General features: G+C 46.5%; 1 protein-coding gene across 1 annotated transcript in view; it reads right to left on the bottom strand.

Annotated features, from left to right (window-relative positions):
* The window catches only part of Pip4k2a (phosphatidylinositol-5-phosphate 4-kinase type 2 alpha), a 157,214-nt gene that overhangs the window by 13,105 nt on the left and 127,153 nt on the right, over window positions 1-16,956 (bottom strand). The window contains exons 5-6 of the mRNA XM_055593810.1: window positions 15,684-15,830; window positions 10,342-10,380 (exon numbers count right to left, since the gene is read on the bottom strand). Coding sequence (XP_055449785.1) covers window positions 10,342-10,380; window positions 15,684-15,830 — 186 coding nt within the window. The remainder of the gene's footprint in view (window positions 1-10,341; window positions 10,381-15,683; window positions 15,831-16,956) is intronic.

The raw sequence follows: 16,956 nt of genomic DNA, 5'->3' as shown, positions 1-16,956 counted from the left end.
CTACCAACAATAGAAGCCATGTTTCAGGTTTCCTTGTCCGTCGTTGCTGTCTTATGCAGAGGCTCCCGGTGCAGCCCCTCATTACGGAGGGAGGGTGTGTGCAGCGCAGAGGTGCCATGCGGACACACTGCGCAGACACAGCCACGGGCCTGCCCAGCGGCTCCAGCACCACACCCACCTGCCCACCCTCACTCGGCCTCCCCGGCTGGAGGTTACCCCAGGACAAAACTCTCACTGATAACTTCCATGTTCTTAAACCTGAAAACTCAAACAAGACTAGGATGTGGCTGCATCATAAAACTTAGCTAAGTTAACTTCTTGGAGCAATAATTTAAATTTATGCAATACTTGTTGAGTCTATGGAATAAAACGTAATGCTTTTATACATACAGCCAAAGACAGGGATTTGTTGATTTTTTACCCACAGTTTGGCTTTTTGTGGTGAGTGGGTGGTTTGGTGACTGCTGTTTTGCTGATCTAAAGCAGAAGTCCATGATTAGTAGCCAGAAAATATAACCGAAGTGCAAGGGAGCTATAAATTGATTCTTAGGAGGCAGAAGGCTTATTGGTCATGCTGAAGTTGCCACGAGCCATGAAGAGACGATGAGTACACAAACGGGGGGGGGTCATTTAAAGTGCAGCAGGAAACGCTCTCAGCAGGGCACTATGACCCCATAGAGAGCAACAGGTGTGAAAACAGACCATGCGACAACTGATGAAGGTGAGGACGGCACACGGAAGAGGCAGGTGCAGGGGCCCGAGTCTGTACCACACCCAGCACCGGGACACTTCTAACTAACCCTCATTCCCCACGGCTGAACTCGGGAGATAGCGGGTCCTTTCGGGGAGACTCAGCCAGAGTTCGTTCGAGGCTTGAAAATGTTCGGAACTCTCAATTTGAGAAGTGACCTCGAGCCTCTGCGGACTGCTTTAGTAGTAAATAAAGGTGGAAGTGAGACAGAGAGATGGACTGGAAAAGGTGGTGGCCTCAGGGAGGAGCACTCAGAGTCCTCTCGCTTGCCAGGGACTCGGTAGACACAGGCAAAACGCAACACCTTGAAAATTTGTTTCGTATTACTGACCTCTTTCATGCTGAAAAATACCAAATCATTATGACTTTTTATGGAGTCTATGAAAATAAAACCAAAAATAACAGAAATTGGTTTTTTAAACATGATTTAACAGAAGTGGTGTTTTCAAATAAGGGCTACCTCTAATACATATGCAAATGGGGCGCCTGTGTGCCTCACTCTCGCCATTTGTACAGAGTGTGAGAAACAGCGCATTCCAAGGCTTACAAAATCAGAGCTTATACAGGCTTTTGTGTTGAATCAAAAAATCAAGTTATTAGACTCTACCCAGCAGGGTATTGTAGCAGATGCTGAGACTCAGAGCCAAACTTTGGGCAGAGTGCAGGGAATCTTATGAAAGAAGGGGGAGATAGAAAGACCTGGAGGGGACTGGAACGCCACAAGGAGAGCAACAGAACCAAAAAAATCTGGGCCCAGGGGTCTTTTCTGAGACTGATACTTCAACCAAGGACCACACATGGAGATAACCTAGAACCCCTGCACAGATGTAGCTCAGTCTCCAAGTGGGTTTCCTAGTAATGGGAACAGGGGTTGTCTCTGACATGAACTCAGTGGCTGGCTCTTTTGATCACCTCCCCCTGAGGGGGGTGCAGCCTTACCAGGCCACATAGGAGGACAATGCAGCCAGTCCTGATGAGACCAGATAGGCTAGGGTTAGATGGAAGGGGAGGAGGACCTCCTCTATCAGTGGACTAGGGGAGGGGCAGGGAGGAGATGAGGGAGGGGCTGCAGCCAGGATACAAAGCGAATAAACTGCAATACATAAAAAAAAAAAGAAAAAAAAATCAAGTTTTCTTTTTAGATGACAAGTTAAAAATTACTACAAAAATAAAATTTGTCTGCTGTCACAAATATAACCCTAAACACACAGAATTCAAAATTAAACACTGTGTTTTATTTTTATTCTAGATTTTATACAAATGGCCAATTGTATTATAAATGGCTATTAGCAATAGCAAAGTGATAAATACATGTTTTTTAAAGTTAAAATACACAAAGCCCACAATTCTGTGATATGGAGCCACGCTTTGTTTCTGTCACTAGGAAGATGGAGTGCCGTGTCACACTTGAATGTCTAATGCAAACAGGATTTGGTAGCAGAAGGTTTCAATGCAGAGGGTTACACTAAAGGCCTTGTACTTTAGGATGAAATGAATTTCTGTTCATTGGTAACCTACTTGAACGTTTTCTTTCACGGTAAGCCTCAGTATCAGAGACTGCTACCTGGTGTGTCTCTGATGTGTCACTGTGGCACCGCAAGCAGAAAACACGACTTAAGAGCCACCAGCTCATCTAAAAGAAAAGAAACTCGTGAAACTGAACAAAATCCTGTGCTTGTCATAAAAGCTCAGTCTACACAGTAGGAGTGCTGGAACTGTCCCTGTGGGGAAAGAATGTGGTAATTCTTGCACTGGAGGCAGGATAAGAGCAGTTTGATGAAACAGCATCACATGGATGGTATCCATTTTGGGTAACCAGAGATGCTAGGGGTTTATAATACAATCAGTTCCGCCTCCCCAAATGGCTAAGCCGAAAATTTGATACATGAAAAGGCAAGTTAGTGAGTGTGGGCGAAGTTCAGAGAAGACGCAGCGATGGATAACAGGTGCTTTCCCACAAGATTACTCGAAACGACCTTCCCCACCACACAAGTGGAACGCCAGCCTCAACACAGCCGTGAAACTTGTGCTGTAATTTAAAGCACAGAACTGGGTAAGCTCACTGTTGTATTTTTATTTAGAACTGTTAAGCTCTAGTTATGGGCTACTTTGTCTAAGTATCTTAAGCTAACATATAAAAAATTACTTAAAATGCTTTCACATTGTAATGAATACTAGTAGCCATACGATGGGTAATGGCTTGGTCTTCTTCCATAAGCAATGGTGTGGCAGTTAAACAGTCCTCAAGATCTAAAAAGTAAGACCTTCAAAACAGGTTTGTTCCAGGACGGGGAGAGTTGACTCAGGGGTGAAGAACAAGCATTTCTCTTCCAGAGGACCTAAGTTCAAATCCCAGCACCTATTCAGATGGCTCATTACTGCCTGTAACTCCAGTTCTGGGGGAATGACACCTTTGCAGACACTCACACTCATGTGCAACCCCCCACAGTGATCTACCTACATATACACATAATTAAGATAATAAATATTAAAATGAAAAGAATAGTATTTGTTTAAAAAATAGATTTGTTCCAATTTGGCCAAGAGATTCTATGACATGAATATTTATTGTTGGTGATTCTGTAAGAAGTACTAAAGGCTGAAAACTCAAGGGAAGTTTCTTAAGTCTCCTTGCTTTTGGTTTAACATGAACATAGCAAAGATATAACTTACTATTGTAAGAATTGCTCATCTGGAGGCCTCATAGGTTAAGAGCACTGGCTGTACTTCCAGAGGTCCTGAGTTCAATTCCCAGCACCCACATGGTGGTTCACAACCATTTATAATGAGATCTGTGCCTTCTTCTAGCACAGATGTGTACATACAGACAGAGAACTCATACATTAAAACACACACACACACACACACACACACTTTCCCCTCTTCTACCAGGAAAATCCTAAAAAACAAAACAACAACAACAACAAAAAAACCAGCAGAAAACCCTGCATATTGCATATTTGCATAATTGCGGCTGACAGAACCTCCCACGTCTGGGAGCACAGCTCCACATGTGCTTCCGATGCTCAGCTGAATTCTGGCCAGCGGGAAGGAGATCGAAGGCACCTTCCACTTTACACAGCTCTCCATGTCAAAAAGGCTGGGTGATCAGGATGCTGGCACATGTGCCAGCTCTGGGTCCTCTGCTTCTCCTATGCTGGGCTTAACAGTGAGTTAAGAGGTAGAAGCCCCTCTGTGTAAGCAGGGGCTGCAGCCTAGCTGTGGCCCAGCATGCGAGACTCTGGGTTCCAGCTCCAGCACCGCACCAAACACAAACAAAACAGCTCCAGCTCCCAGAACACCCTCAGGGTGTCCTCAGAGTCCCCCAAGAATGCATTAGACATGCACTGATATAATGTCTCAGATCACATGTCTATCAACAATATCCATCATTTAAGGTTTTCATAGAACAAGTGTACTTTTGGTGACTATTAGGTGCAGGGCTAAATGTGGTCTAATGCTGACCACAGTGTCTGAGAGGGCCCAGTCAAATTCTACAGTTAAAAAAAAAAAAATCTGACCTATTGCTAAACCGCCCAACTCCATTGCTGGCATTCCCTGCCTGATCTCAGGGCTGGATTCAGACCCCCGACTCTCTGATGCCTTTGGTGCCAACCTCCCTTTCATAAAGCAGCTCTTGTCCACAGGGCTCAAGTTCCTCTTGCTGTCTTTCAAGGTCTGGGACAGGGGAAGAAACTCGAGGAGTGCTTGCTTCCCACAGAATGTCTTGAGTTTAACTGCCAGCATTGCAGAGAAAAAGAAAATAAAAATAAGGCCAATGAAACAATTCTCACTTCCACTCTGAAGGGAAACCATGCTCTGCACTTTGGGTGTTCTTCATGCCACCAAAGAAGGAAACCAATTCCCTTCTATCTGGAGAGAAGAGGGAAGAAGATAGAGAATCAGTTAAAAGCATTAGCTTCCTGCAGAGCTGAAGGTCGTTCCCAACAATGTCCCCTGAGCTGACAGCTCGCCCCAGTAAAAAGGTTTCCCAGGTACATTGTGTGCTTTTTGTACCTTGCTCAAGGGCCTAGCACACTCCTTATCCTGCCTAGAACTTCAAAGACCAGGTAGGGACAGGAATTAATTATAATGGGGACCATTTAAAGAGCTCAGAAAAAATGCTGAAAGCTGGCTTGGGAATGCAGTTTCAGGTGGGAAGGTGGTTTTGAACCTTCAGCTAGTAATAGGTAAAGCAGCAGATCCAGTGGGCCTCTGGACTGCCAGTGTAGTTTATGACACAAAAGAATCAACAAGGAGGCTTTCTGCAGCCTGTACAAAGTGTCAACAGTGATTACTTCCAGTATAGCTTTGCAAATGCCAATTGCAGGGCAGCTGCATTCTTTCCACAGGTCTAGGAAAAAGGTGGTTTGTTAAAAGCAAATCTTACACTGACCCTCTCACTCCCTCACACAGGCTTCATCTCACCCAAGAAAATCAGACCTGAGTTTGAGGAACTGCAGAACGATGAACAAAATGCATATTTGTGCAAATCCCTCGAACTCTCTCTCAAGAATACCAGCTTTTTAAAGAGTCAGGTCAAATCCCCTGGAGATCAAGTGAGTCCAGTTACATTTTCTCTTTCTCGCCCACAGTGCCTGCTATGGAGCTGGCGAGCGGGCAGCACGCTGAGACCGTCATTTGTAAAAAGCAGGTCTGCTCAGCTATAATTAGTAATTTGATGTCACCCTGGAATTGGAGCGCAGCTGTGAAAAGATCGACCACCGGGGAGATTCGCATTTCTCTGTCTCATTTAGAGGGGGCGAAACTGCTGGAGTCATGAATGGAAGATGCCCTTCTACTAAAAAGAAAAGAATTAGGGAGTAAAACAAGTCATAGCAGCTGTCAGAATTTGACAATGTTTTTTTTTTAAAAGACTGTTCTCATAAAAAAACCTCCTAGACATCTGTACATGCATGTTCTGATACTTGTTGCCATAAAAGTAATCCCATTATTGTTAGGCTACAGGGACCTAGCTCCTCCGGTTCCATCTCCATTATTATGCTAATGAAAATCACACTAATTATGTGTCAAGATGAAATGCAAGAGACGAGACTTGTCTGCACCCATATCACTAAACATTGAAAATGACAGTTTCAAAACTTGTCATCAACAAGTTAAAAGTATGGGAAATTAACTAATGACTCCAGTGAACGAAGACTGGAGAAGGTTAAGAGCTGAGATTACTAATTAATCCGTGCCAGCAGAGTCTCTGGAAGGGTGCTCTGCATAGCAGCAATCTCTCTCAACAGGACAGCGGCACACAGAAAGCACAGGGACAGTGACTAGCTTTCCTCTAAGAAGCTAAAATAGAAGAAAAAAAGCATTTTCAGCCTTCCCCAAGTATTTCAAACCACAGGCACCACTTTTTATTCTGAAGATTTTATTCATGAACACACACACACAAAAAGCTATGCTTGCAAAGAGGAGTCAAATCTATTAACTGACCATGGAAGGAAAACCAACAACTGAAAGAAAAAAAAGAAAAAAGGAAAGGTCAGAGTTCGGCTAATGGCAGTAATTCCACTAATTGTTTGTAATTGAGTAAGTATTTCTGGATTGTCAGTGAAACCCCAGAGTGGAGCTGCCCCAGGCTCCCGCAGCCCAACTCTCCTGGGTAATTACCAGCTTTGACTGCCTCTGTATCCCAGACTTGCAAGCGATGGACGGTGAGGTAGCCCTCTAGAGCCTTGGACCTTTGGGGGATGGGTTGTCAGACCCCCAAACCTGCAACCCAGGGCAAAAGATGCCAGCAGGAGTCATGGAGGCAAGGCCTGTCTGTGGCCCACGCCTACCGAACCGAATGCTTTACATTAAGCACGAAAAATGCTCAGATTCCTTAGGTGGAGGAAAGATAAATGGGTTGTTTTGCTAAAATAGTTTAAAACCAGAAAATTTACTTGATTACTCAGAGTCAAGACCCAAGCTGGATCGTTTTAGCCTTCACGCCATGTTTTAGTTGGTGCAGGTAATTTTCTCACTCATTTCCATGACTTCTGGGATTAACATGAAATTTTTGTAGGTCATTTAAGAAAAGGAGAGATGGAAGACAGAGCGAGACCCAGACATCGAGAAAGCAGTCGTGCACAGCGGTTAGACACATGAGCTTTGGGGCTCAACCTGACTGTCACTTCCTAACTGCATGGCCTTGAATAAGGTTCTGAACCCATTTGTGAAAGAACTCCATCAGCTCAAAGGAAATAATCATTGCATGTCTTAACATAAAGAGAATATGACCAAATGCATGTTTAACCCGAGACAGCGTCCTGGATCCCAATACATTGAGATTAGCGTAGAAACGAACCCCAGGCAAAGGCAAGGTTTCTGCCTGTGCCAGCAACTAGAGCCTAGGTTTAGGGCTGGGGTTAAGTAAAGAGGGTACAGAGAGCCCTGGACCCTGTGCACTAGGCTTTCCTCCAGCCCCTTTCAGGAGGGGAGGCTGGGAAAGGGGGCCCTGAAGATACTGGCCCTTGAAAGGGGTGGAGGAAGACAGAGGATGTGCCAACAGCCTGTGACAGTGCTCAAGCGAGGCAGCTTCTGGTCTCAGCTCTGTGCATAGCTGGGCTCTGAGCTCTCACATGCCAAGTCCTGCCTGTTCTCTGAAACCACCACCAGAAGCAACGTTGAGAAGACGGTTGAGGAAAACGACCTTGTTTAACAAAAGTCTCTATTCCAATTTCTACTTAGAGTAAAGGGACTGAAGAGCTTGAAGGAGGAGGGCAGGGGAATTGTGGCTGTTCCTGGCTTCTGGCAAGCATATGGTCCTAAGGCACATCAGCAGAGACAAGGGACAGATGTTCTACAAATCTAAGGAGGTGTCATGGTTATAAAGCCTCAGAGGCCAGTGGCTTTCCCTTACATACAGCTGTTTCCCAGCAACCATTAGCTACAAATGTCTTTCTCAGGTTTGGTTATTGCGGGAGCAGCCCTGTAGACCGAGCCTGAAGATATTAACACTGATGTTGCCTGACATAGTCTCCAGGGACTTGGCAACCGAAAGGGGGTGGTGGTGAAGAAATGCAGCAACTGTCATGGAGTACAAACGCAACCTTGTCCACATGGTCTTCCGTGGGTCACTCTGTGGCTATGTATGGAAGGGTATGTGTGGCCCTTTAAATGATTCCATGTTTTTCTCTGACAACATTAGAAGTCTCAATAGTGTTCCGTCTCTGAACGCGTCACATGTGCTAAAAGTTAAATACTTTTCCGTGCTTGAAGGAAATGCTCGCTCAGCAACCTGGGCTTTAGCAGTCACTGTTGCTGGCACTTGGCATCTTCAAGGTAACTCAGGTGAAGCGTGCCATGCACACGCTCACCAGTGCCTACTTAAAAAGCACAGTCAAGCCCCAAGGCCACCACTTCCTGTTCTCCTCCACACATCTTTACCACTGCAATGTGGCTTCTGCTCCGACTGCACCTTCTCGGGCACAGCCTCCACAGCCTGGCAGGACGTCTGCTACCACAGATGCCCGGCAGGTACTGGAGGAAGTGACCCTGACCGCTGCTCACCTGGCTGTGGCTGGCGGGGGCGGGGCTTGCTGGTGGCTGACATGCCTCTTTTCTCGGGTGGTTCTATGGCACTCCTGTCCATGTTGCCATCACCCCGGCGCAGCCTCCTTGCCTGTGCCATCTCTGTTCTGACTCTACACTTGTGTTTTGGCTGCTGTTTTCTTTCAGGGAGCACACTGATCCTCTGGATGGAGCTGAGCGGATGGAGTTGACTTTCACAGCCTCCCTCTGGATATTCCTGCCCCCATACCTCCCGCATCTCATCCTAATGAACAAATTCTCTCATGGTTCCCACCAAAGCCCTCTGTGTCCACCAGTCAACTCCAGGCCCCGCCCTGGGGCTACTGCACTCGTCACCCAGTTGACCCAGATCCCCTGCAGTTTGCTCTCTCTCTCTCTAGCTAACCTACTAAGTGCCAGTAGCCTTTGCAGCATGCACTGTGCTTCTTCTGGATCATTTATTATCTTTCAAGGTCCCCCGAATCACCCCCTCCAGGAAACTTTGTCTTGTCTGGTCCCTTCCAGCCAGGACCAGCTTATGTTCCTCAGCTACAGATTCAGGCATGTGAAGGTTCCCTGTCAGGCTGCAGCTAACACATTTCCTACTGAACAGCACTATTCCTGCTAGATGTGGCTGGGTGAGCCATCATCTCACTCCCTGAAGCTGTGACAGCACCATGAACAACCTCCCCCCCCCAGCTGATGGGACGGTAACTGTGAACACACACACACATACACACACACACACACACACACACACACACACACACACACACACACACACACCCCTGAATGAAGATGGAAGAGCACATGTGCAAATTCATAAAATCAGATTGAAACAAAATAATATTCTAAAAGAACAAAACAAAAATTTTTTAAAATTCTTGATTCTAACTTTAAGTGGGATAGTAAAGAAAAGACCCTTCTGCTTTGTAGGAAATAAACATGAGGATAGGTGACCTTTCATCCAGGTGACCTTTCACCCAGGTGACCTTTTACCCATGTGTCAAGCTGGGCTAGTTTAGATCTACATGCAAAAAAACAGTTTTCCAGTATTTTCTAAATTAAAGTACTTTAAATTTTAAAAGGAATCAATTATGAAACCAGTTTTTTTAAAAATCTCGCCTAGAATGACAGTTTTTTACTTAACAGCCCAAAGCTTATTTCCAGTCTTTCACTGAATAAGCTCACCCCATGTCTGACCACTCACCTGCTCTTCACTGCCCTGTTACACTGGTTCAAAACTCTTTCCAGCATATAACTGCTTAATCCTAATTTCCTATGTCTCTCTCAATTCTTCACCATCTACCAACTGGAGCTAATTACAATTTTTGAATTGGCTTAAACCCTGGATCTGTGCGGGAGATTCTTCAGATAATCCCAACTATGAATTCAGTTGCTAATGACACATTGTCCTGTCAACAGCCGATGTATCCTATATGGCATAAGCACACATGCTCTGTTTACTATGGTGGCTACTTGGAATGTTTCACAAACATCTGACCCATTTTTCCTTTCTGTTTTATAAATCCTACTTCAGCTGATATAATTTCTTATTTACCAATACTGAAACATTGTATTATCAATATTTAAGACCAAAAGGCCTCTTTATAATGTTCCCCACAGACTTACCCTTCAAGTCAATAACTCTGTAAAAGAAACCAAATGAGATTCAAGTACTACTGACTTACAGCCAGTGAAGAGATGAAGACACACTCTTTTTATACCTCATTTTAAAAAGCAAAAACAATTCCAATCTCATGTTACCACTATTTAAACAGGAATCTGATGCTCAGTAAGTAATGGCCAATAAAATGGAGAAAGAGAGGCTAAGAACATAGTAAGGCCACAGTGCCTAACTGCAGTAAGGAGGCCTTGGGACCCCAGTTCCTCAACACCTGGGCCCACTTTCCGTCAAACACACACACAGCTGACAGCATCATCTAGCCATGCAGGAAGGGGGGGGGGCCTGCACGGTCACACTGCAGGGACAAACCACAGTGGTGGGAGATGAGAAGAATGAGCACAAACACTGCAGCAGCCACGCGGGGTGGACAGTGAGGAGGGGTCATCATGCTTACCTTTTCTTTGTCGCTAGCTTCTCTAGCCACTGTAGAGCCCTGAAACACAAAGAAATGCTAAGAATGGACTGGCATGAGATGTTTGCTTTCCTGTGTACACAGTAAGTAAGTGGTCCTGGGCAGAGCCGAGAAGAAACGAACCAGCTATGCCCTAGGTCCACCCTCGGCATGCTCCCTTTGCCCCAACAGCCCTCACCTGGTCTACTCCACTCTTCTCCACCACATCCCTGTCATTTTTGTCTGATTTGTCATTCTCTGGCTCTTACCCACCTGCTCGGAAGGCAGAAACCCTGGCATGACTGGAGGAATAACGTGCTAACGGAAATGGCTGGCTTCACTGTCTTCAGCGAGCTGCGGCCACAAAAGCATTGTATGCTCCTTCCCCCACAGCAGATGTGGGCTGCCTTGCTTCTGACAGCCTTCTCTGTACCGAGTGCTGTTTCTCCCCAGTGGAAGTTAGTGAAGGACTGAGCTCTGAGCGATCCTCTGAGCACTTTCTGACTCCCTCTACTTTGGAGATTCCTTCAAAGCCACACACTTCCTTAGACGTCTTCTGTTCTAGGCCCTATGCTGAGCACAGGGGTACAAAATGGAAGAAAACACAGCCTTTGATCCCTGCAGCACCTAGTCTACTGTACAGTTCTCAAAAGCAGCCTCTGAGCTGTGCTGGTCCAACGCCTGACAGGAGGTGGGAAGTCCCCTATGAGAGCCACAGGACGCGTGGGGCAGTGTTCAGGCAGAGACACTTTCCTTTTGTGGAGGGTTTTATTTCAAAAGAGAAGCTGAGGCACACATAGACACATTGATTTCTTACTTTAGATTCAGTGACTATTTCTTAATTCTTTGTGTCTCACCCGTGACGGCGTCTGTGTTTGCTGAAAGCGGCTGGAAAGGATCCAGTCTCTGACCTGTTGGGCTCCAGCCCCACATGCCTGAGAGGATTCGGTGGAGTGTTTCCTTAACTGGACCACTGCTCATACCTGCAACCATCAGCCTGGATGGCTAAAGTGGCCAGACTCGAAGGGAACCCGTACTTGACTTGAACAAGGACCGTCTGAACATGCTTGATTTGGTTAGACAGAGAGAGAAACATCTTCCCAAGCAGAAACAGAAGGAAGTGCTGTGGGGGACAGGGGGGTACAAGAGCAGGCTTGAGACCCTCCTGTCAGTGTCCATGCCCTGGCACTCGGCAGGCTCAAGCCCCTGAGGCCCAGGAAGAGCACTCAAAGTTTCTAGGAGGTCCAGGAGGTGCTAGAGGAGCACCAGGAGGAGTCGCCTCTAGCTCCTGAGATTAAAGGCACGTGCCACCTCCGCCACCATCACCAGCGGGATCCAGCCATGCTAATCTTCACTGTCAATAATCGAATCCTGTCAGGATTTAGACTCACCTGGTAAGAGCCTTACTGAGGGGCTGTCTAGATTAAGCTGGTCTGTCACCTCAGTGGGAGATGACCTTGATGTGTTAACTGAGGCAGAAGACCTTCCTCTTCCCTAGGATCCTGGACTGTACAGAAGTGTGACCAAGTGAGCTGAATGCAGCATGCGTGCATGCAGGGTTTTTTGTCTGCTCTAGGTGGTGGGTATAAGATGGTTAGCAACTTCCAGAGCCTCCCGCCTTCATCCCCACAGCGATGGCCTGCGTAACGTGGGACTGGGAACCAGACAAACCCCATTTCCTGTTAGTTGCTCTTGTCAGGCTGTTTTTATCACAGCAAGAGGAAGTCAGAGGAGGACACTACCTACTTAGGATTCCTGCATATGGGCCACAAACATCTTTCTTTCCTCTACACACAGACTTGCAACACTGTTTTCTCTCTCTCCGAGAAAGTGTGTATAATTCTTGAGACATCGCCTAGGCCATCGGGCAGAGGAGGAAACAATTCCACGTCTGTAACCTGTGTGTGCGGTGCACACGAGCATCTTGGGGTAAGGATAACCTTGGGTGTCTTCTGTGCACGTAGGGTTTGCTGGTGGAGCTGGGCTGACTGGCCAGGGAGCCCAGGCTGTCCCGTCTCCAGCCCCCCAGCACTAGGCTTACAAACAAGCGTTACCATGTACGGCTTTTAAAATTCTGGAAATCAAGCTCGGGCGCCTCAAGTACTTTGCTAACTGAGCCAATTCCCTAGGCCCTATTTTTGTATCTTTAGCTTTTTTGCTGGTCTCTCTGTGTTTTCTCTTCTACAATAAAATTCATCTCCTCAGTTTTGAAGGTACGTCAGTTCCATGTAAAATTATGTCATTAGCCTGGGGCAGGGAGAGGAGTTCCTCTAAGTGTAAAGCATACTGCAGGCCATGCGACCTCAGGCATTTCAAGGGGATAAATGTTTAAGCACACGCAAACACTAGCAGGATAGCTGAGAAGCCCAGTTCCTCTACACTGCGCAGATGCTGGATTGGCTACACATGCAGCCTACTTAACGACCCCTCCAAATGAAGACGAAACTACCCCTGCTTTAGCAGACCAAGAAACTGAGGCTCCAAGGTCCAGCAATGAGCACACAGCTTCTAATTTTATGAGGCTTCCAAGGCCACAGTGGCTTTCAAAGTGGGACAGGCAGAGCCCAGCAGACAGGCAGAATCCAGTGGACAGGCAGAGCCCAGTGGACAGGCAGAGCAGTGGACAGGCAGAGCATACTGGGACAGGCAGAGCCCAGTAGACAGGCAAAGCACAGTGGGACAAGCAGAGCCCAGTGGACAGGCAGAGCCCAGTGGACAGGCTGAGCACAGTGGACAGGCAGAGCAGTGGACAGGTAGAGCACAGTGGACAGGCTGAGCACAGTGGACAGGCAGAGCAGTGGACAGGCTGAGCACAGTGGACAGGTAGAGCATAGTGGACAGGCAGAGCACAGTGGACAGGCAGAGCACCACCTAGAGCCCTGAAATTTCCAGCAAAGCTGGTGAGCAGTGCTGCTCTGGACTTCAGGAGAAAGCTGGTGCCAAATGAGAGGACTGGGTTTGGCTGAGGCTCCCTGTAGGCAATTCCAAGGCAAAAACATGGCTGGATTTGAGACCTGGACAGGCAAGGCCATATGCAGGAAGTTCAGCTGGAATTTAGAGGCCGGAAACAAAAGCTACGTCACTTCCTCTACTTACACTCGCATTTCTCAAAGTGTGGCTCAGAATCCTGGGGTGCTCTGAAGAGTCTAAACTTGCTTGCTTATTTTTTGAGACAGGACCTTATCTGTATTTAAAGGCTGGCTTGAAGCTTGTAGCTCAGGCTGGCCTTGACCTTGCAATCCTGCTGCCTCGTCCTTTTGAGTGCTGGGGTTACAAGTATGTAACTCCACATTTGACAAATGTTTTCATAATACTGAGACACTGGTTGCCTCTTCAGTTTCCACATTCATAAGAACACTGCAAACACAATAACAGGCTTTGTCCTATCAAGCCGTTATGAGTTTCTGTCAGAGACACTCCAAATCCCCAGAATCCTTTAAAGCCCCTAATGAAGCAATGAAGGGCCTTGACCCCGAAGCACACGCCTTTAGTGTGTCAAATGCAGATAGCACTGTGTAAGCAATGAAGGATGCTCAGAGCCATTCTCCTGACAGGTGTGGTTATGGGTGAACCAGATACCTTTTCCATAAAAGAACAGTTATATTTGAAAAAAGTACAAATGACCCGTGTTTGTGCAGACCTGAGAAACTGTCTGAGCTCTGGACAAGCTGTGCTCTGTCATTTCACATGACTGATGGGATTTGAGGTCAGTGATAACCTGCTATCAAATGAAAGGCAGACTTTTGAAAACCTGTATTTGCCCTCAGTTTTCCATAAACGAAAGGCCTTCAATGTGACCAGCAGGGATGGCCACAGACTTTTGATATTGCATAATCGAATGTCAACCTTGGGAAAAACAATGTTAACTAGGGAACTCATACGTCTCCACTGAGGCATGTATTCTAACCACACACCCAGACCAGTGCTTGCAACTGTCAATAGATTTGAATGAACTGAGTACATATTCCTCAGGATATGGAAGACTAGAAATATCACTGGTAAGTTTTGAGGTGTTATAGAAGAAAATCTACAATTTCCACATCTGGAGTCGGGTTGTCATGAGCTGCCTGATGCTGAGAACGTGTCCTCCAGAAGAGCAGCAAGTACTCTAACCACAGAGCCAGCTCCCCAGCCCCTGCATCCATTTCTAATACTGCAGATAGCCACAGACATAACCTACACAAGGCAAAATGTTTTAAGGTCCTCTTTTGTGCCTGTGAATGAGTGCTAAGAGTAAAAACTAAGTCCTGAGAACCAAGTATCACAGATGAGAGAAAGGTAGACTTTTTTAGGGGTCAGAGGGTGAAGAGTTTAGCCCCATGGTCCATAAAGTCTCTGTGGTCACTGCTCTACTTGCCTGCCATGGTGCAAAAGCATAGACGACACAGAACCTGGACAGAGGGTGAGCCGGCAGTGACACTAGATTTACACAAATGCAAGCCCTCTGGGGTTTTGGCAGGCAAACATATCAGAGTTGGCTGTCTAAAAGTCAGATCACGCCACTGCACTCAGAATTTTCCATCGTCCCCGTCCCATTTCAAACCCTTGAAATGTCTGGTCTCTGGTATTTTACTGTCCCTTTGTCCTGACTCTTCCCTCCAATGCCACCCTTTCAGTTTTACCTTTCCTGAGACCCTACTAACCTGTGATCCCAGCCTCTTGGTGAGTTGAGGCATTGTAATGCAAGGCCTGTTGGCTACAGGATGAGTTAATGCTAGTTTCCGCAACTTAGTGACACATTGTCTCAAAATAAGAAGAAAAAGGGCTAAGGCTCTGGCTCAGCAACAAAGTACCTGCTTACTGATGATGAAAAATATTATGACCTCTCCCTGCTCATTTCTACACAGCTCCCATCATTTCCCTAAAATAATAGCAATATACATAATCCCTACTTAAAGATTTGTTCTGTTGTCTTCTTCTTTAGTTATCTGTCCTTGTATGTGTCTCGTGTGCATGTGCAGGCGGTGGTGAGAGGAAAACTTTTGGGAACTGGTTCTTCCTTCTGCTGTGGGTCCTGACGTGGGAACTCAGGCCACAGGGCTTATGCGCAAGCGTGCTTATATGCCGGGTGATCTTGCTGGCCTTGGTCTGTTTCAAACAGACACTATTCCAGCACTTACCCCACTACATGGCATGTGGCTGACATGTCTGTAATAACAGGGACTAACTAATAATAACATAATAACAACATGTAACAACTGTGGTGCCGGCTGCTGCCTCTAGAGTCCCGTTCTTGGAGCACCCCAACCATTGCATTCACATGATTAACTATATCATATACAACATGGGTGAGTAAGCTCGAGCGAGCAAAAGGAAACGATGAAAATGATCAAAGTCAACCTCACCTTTAAGTCGTACTTCCTATATACAGATAAACGGTGGCTGAACACATTCCTTGTGACAATCACGTAAATTTCCACTCCGTCGACATTAAGCCGGTACATTCCCAGGAACTGAGGAAGAAGAGTGACCCCATGACATTCCACTATATACTAGACGGGAGAGAGACAAAAAGGAAAAGCAGCTGTCAAAACATTGTTTATAAAAAGTAGAAATTTCCAATCCTTGAGGTTTTATTTCCAGACGTTTATGCTGCTCACACATCAGATCTGTGTTCTATCTCTACATATGTTAGGGCATTCAATCATATCCCTAAAGATGTTCTTTCTCCCGTAACCCAAACCAATCTGCAATGTCAAAGGTGAATACAGTAGCACGAGGCACGAAAGGAAATTATTTTAAGTAAAGGGGCAGTCCACTGTGCCCTCCGCCTTCTTCCCCAGAAATCCTGAGGATGGCCTCACCACTTGATGAGCATCTTGAGGGTGCTGAGGTGGAGGGTAAAGAGGAGGCTGTGGGAGTCTGCTTTCCATCTATGGGCACGAAGGGAGGCCCTGAGCCGTAGATCCGAGGCATTCTTTGGCCAGGTGCTGGCCGCCATCAAGTCCCAGGGTTGCAAAAACACAACAGGACTTGGGTCCTATGCCAATGAGCCACAAGAGGGAGCTACTTCCTCTTCGAAGTAGCTATTGATAAATAAACTGTGGGCACTAACTACCGTGAGGGCTTTAAAATGGGGGAAGAGTCTAACAAAGCCGTTCACGCCCATGACACGGAGAGCAAACCTCCAGGACTGCACCACCGTTACAGTTCCAGTGCCGTAAAGGCCCCTCCCACTGTGCCCATACCACACGCCTGAAAGGATGAGGACCAAGTTAAGGGTCGAATAGTGGATTGGTGTGTGTTCGCGTGCGCTGAGAGTGTGAGTGTGTGTGTGTTTTGCATACATGTATGTGAGTGTACAGAAGCTAGACAAGGCTCTGGGTGTCACTGCCTTGAGACAGAGTCTCACTGACCGTCTGGAAGCACTCTCTTAGCAAGCTGGGCTGCCAGGGAGCTCTCAAGATCTGCCTGCCTCTGTTCCCTCTCAGCTGGGGTCACAAGCATCCATGCTTGGCTTTTTACAGTCATTGGAGATTTGAACTCAGGTCTTCACATTAGCAAAACTAGTGCTCTTACCCACGGAGCAATCTCCCCAACTGGTATTTTGAGTCTTTATAAAAGGTTACACTCTTTCTTTCTTTCTTTCTTTCTTTCTTTCTTTCTTTCTTTCTTTCT

Source organism: Psammomys obesus, unplaced genomic scaffold, assembly GCF_907164565.1.
Source record: "Psammomys obesus unplaced genomic scaffold, mPsaObe1.curated_primary_1811, whole genome shotgun sequence".
NCBI lineage: Eukaryota > Metazoa > Chordata > Mammalia > Rodentia > Muridae > Psammomys > Psammomys obesus.
The sequence above is the reverse complement of the archived record's forward strand: the minus strand, read 5'-3'. Positions and strand labels throughout refer to the sequence as shown.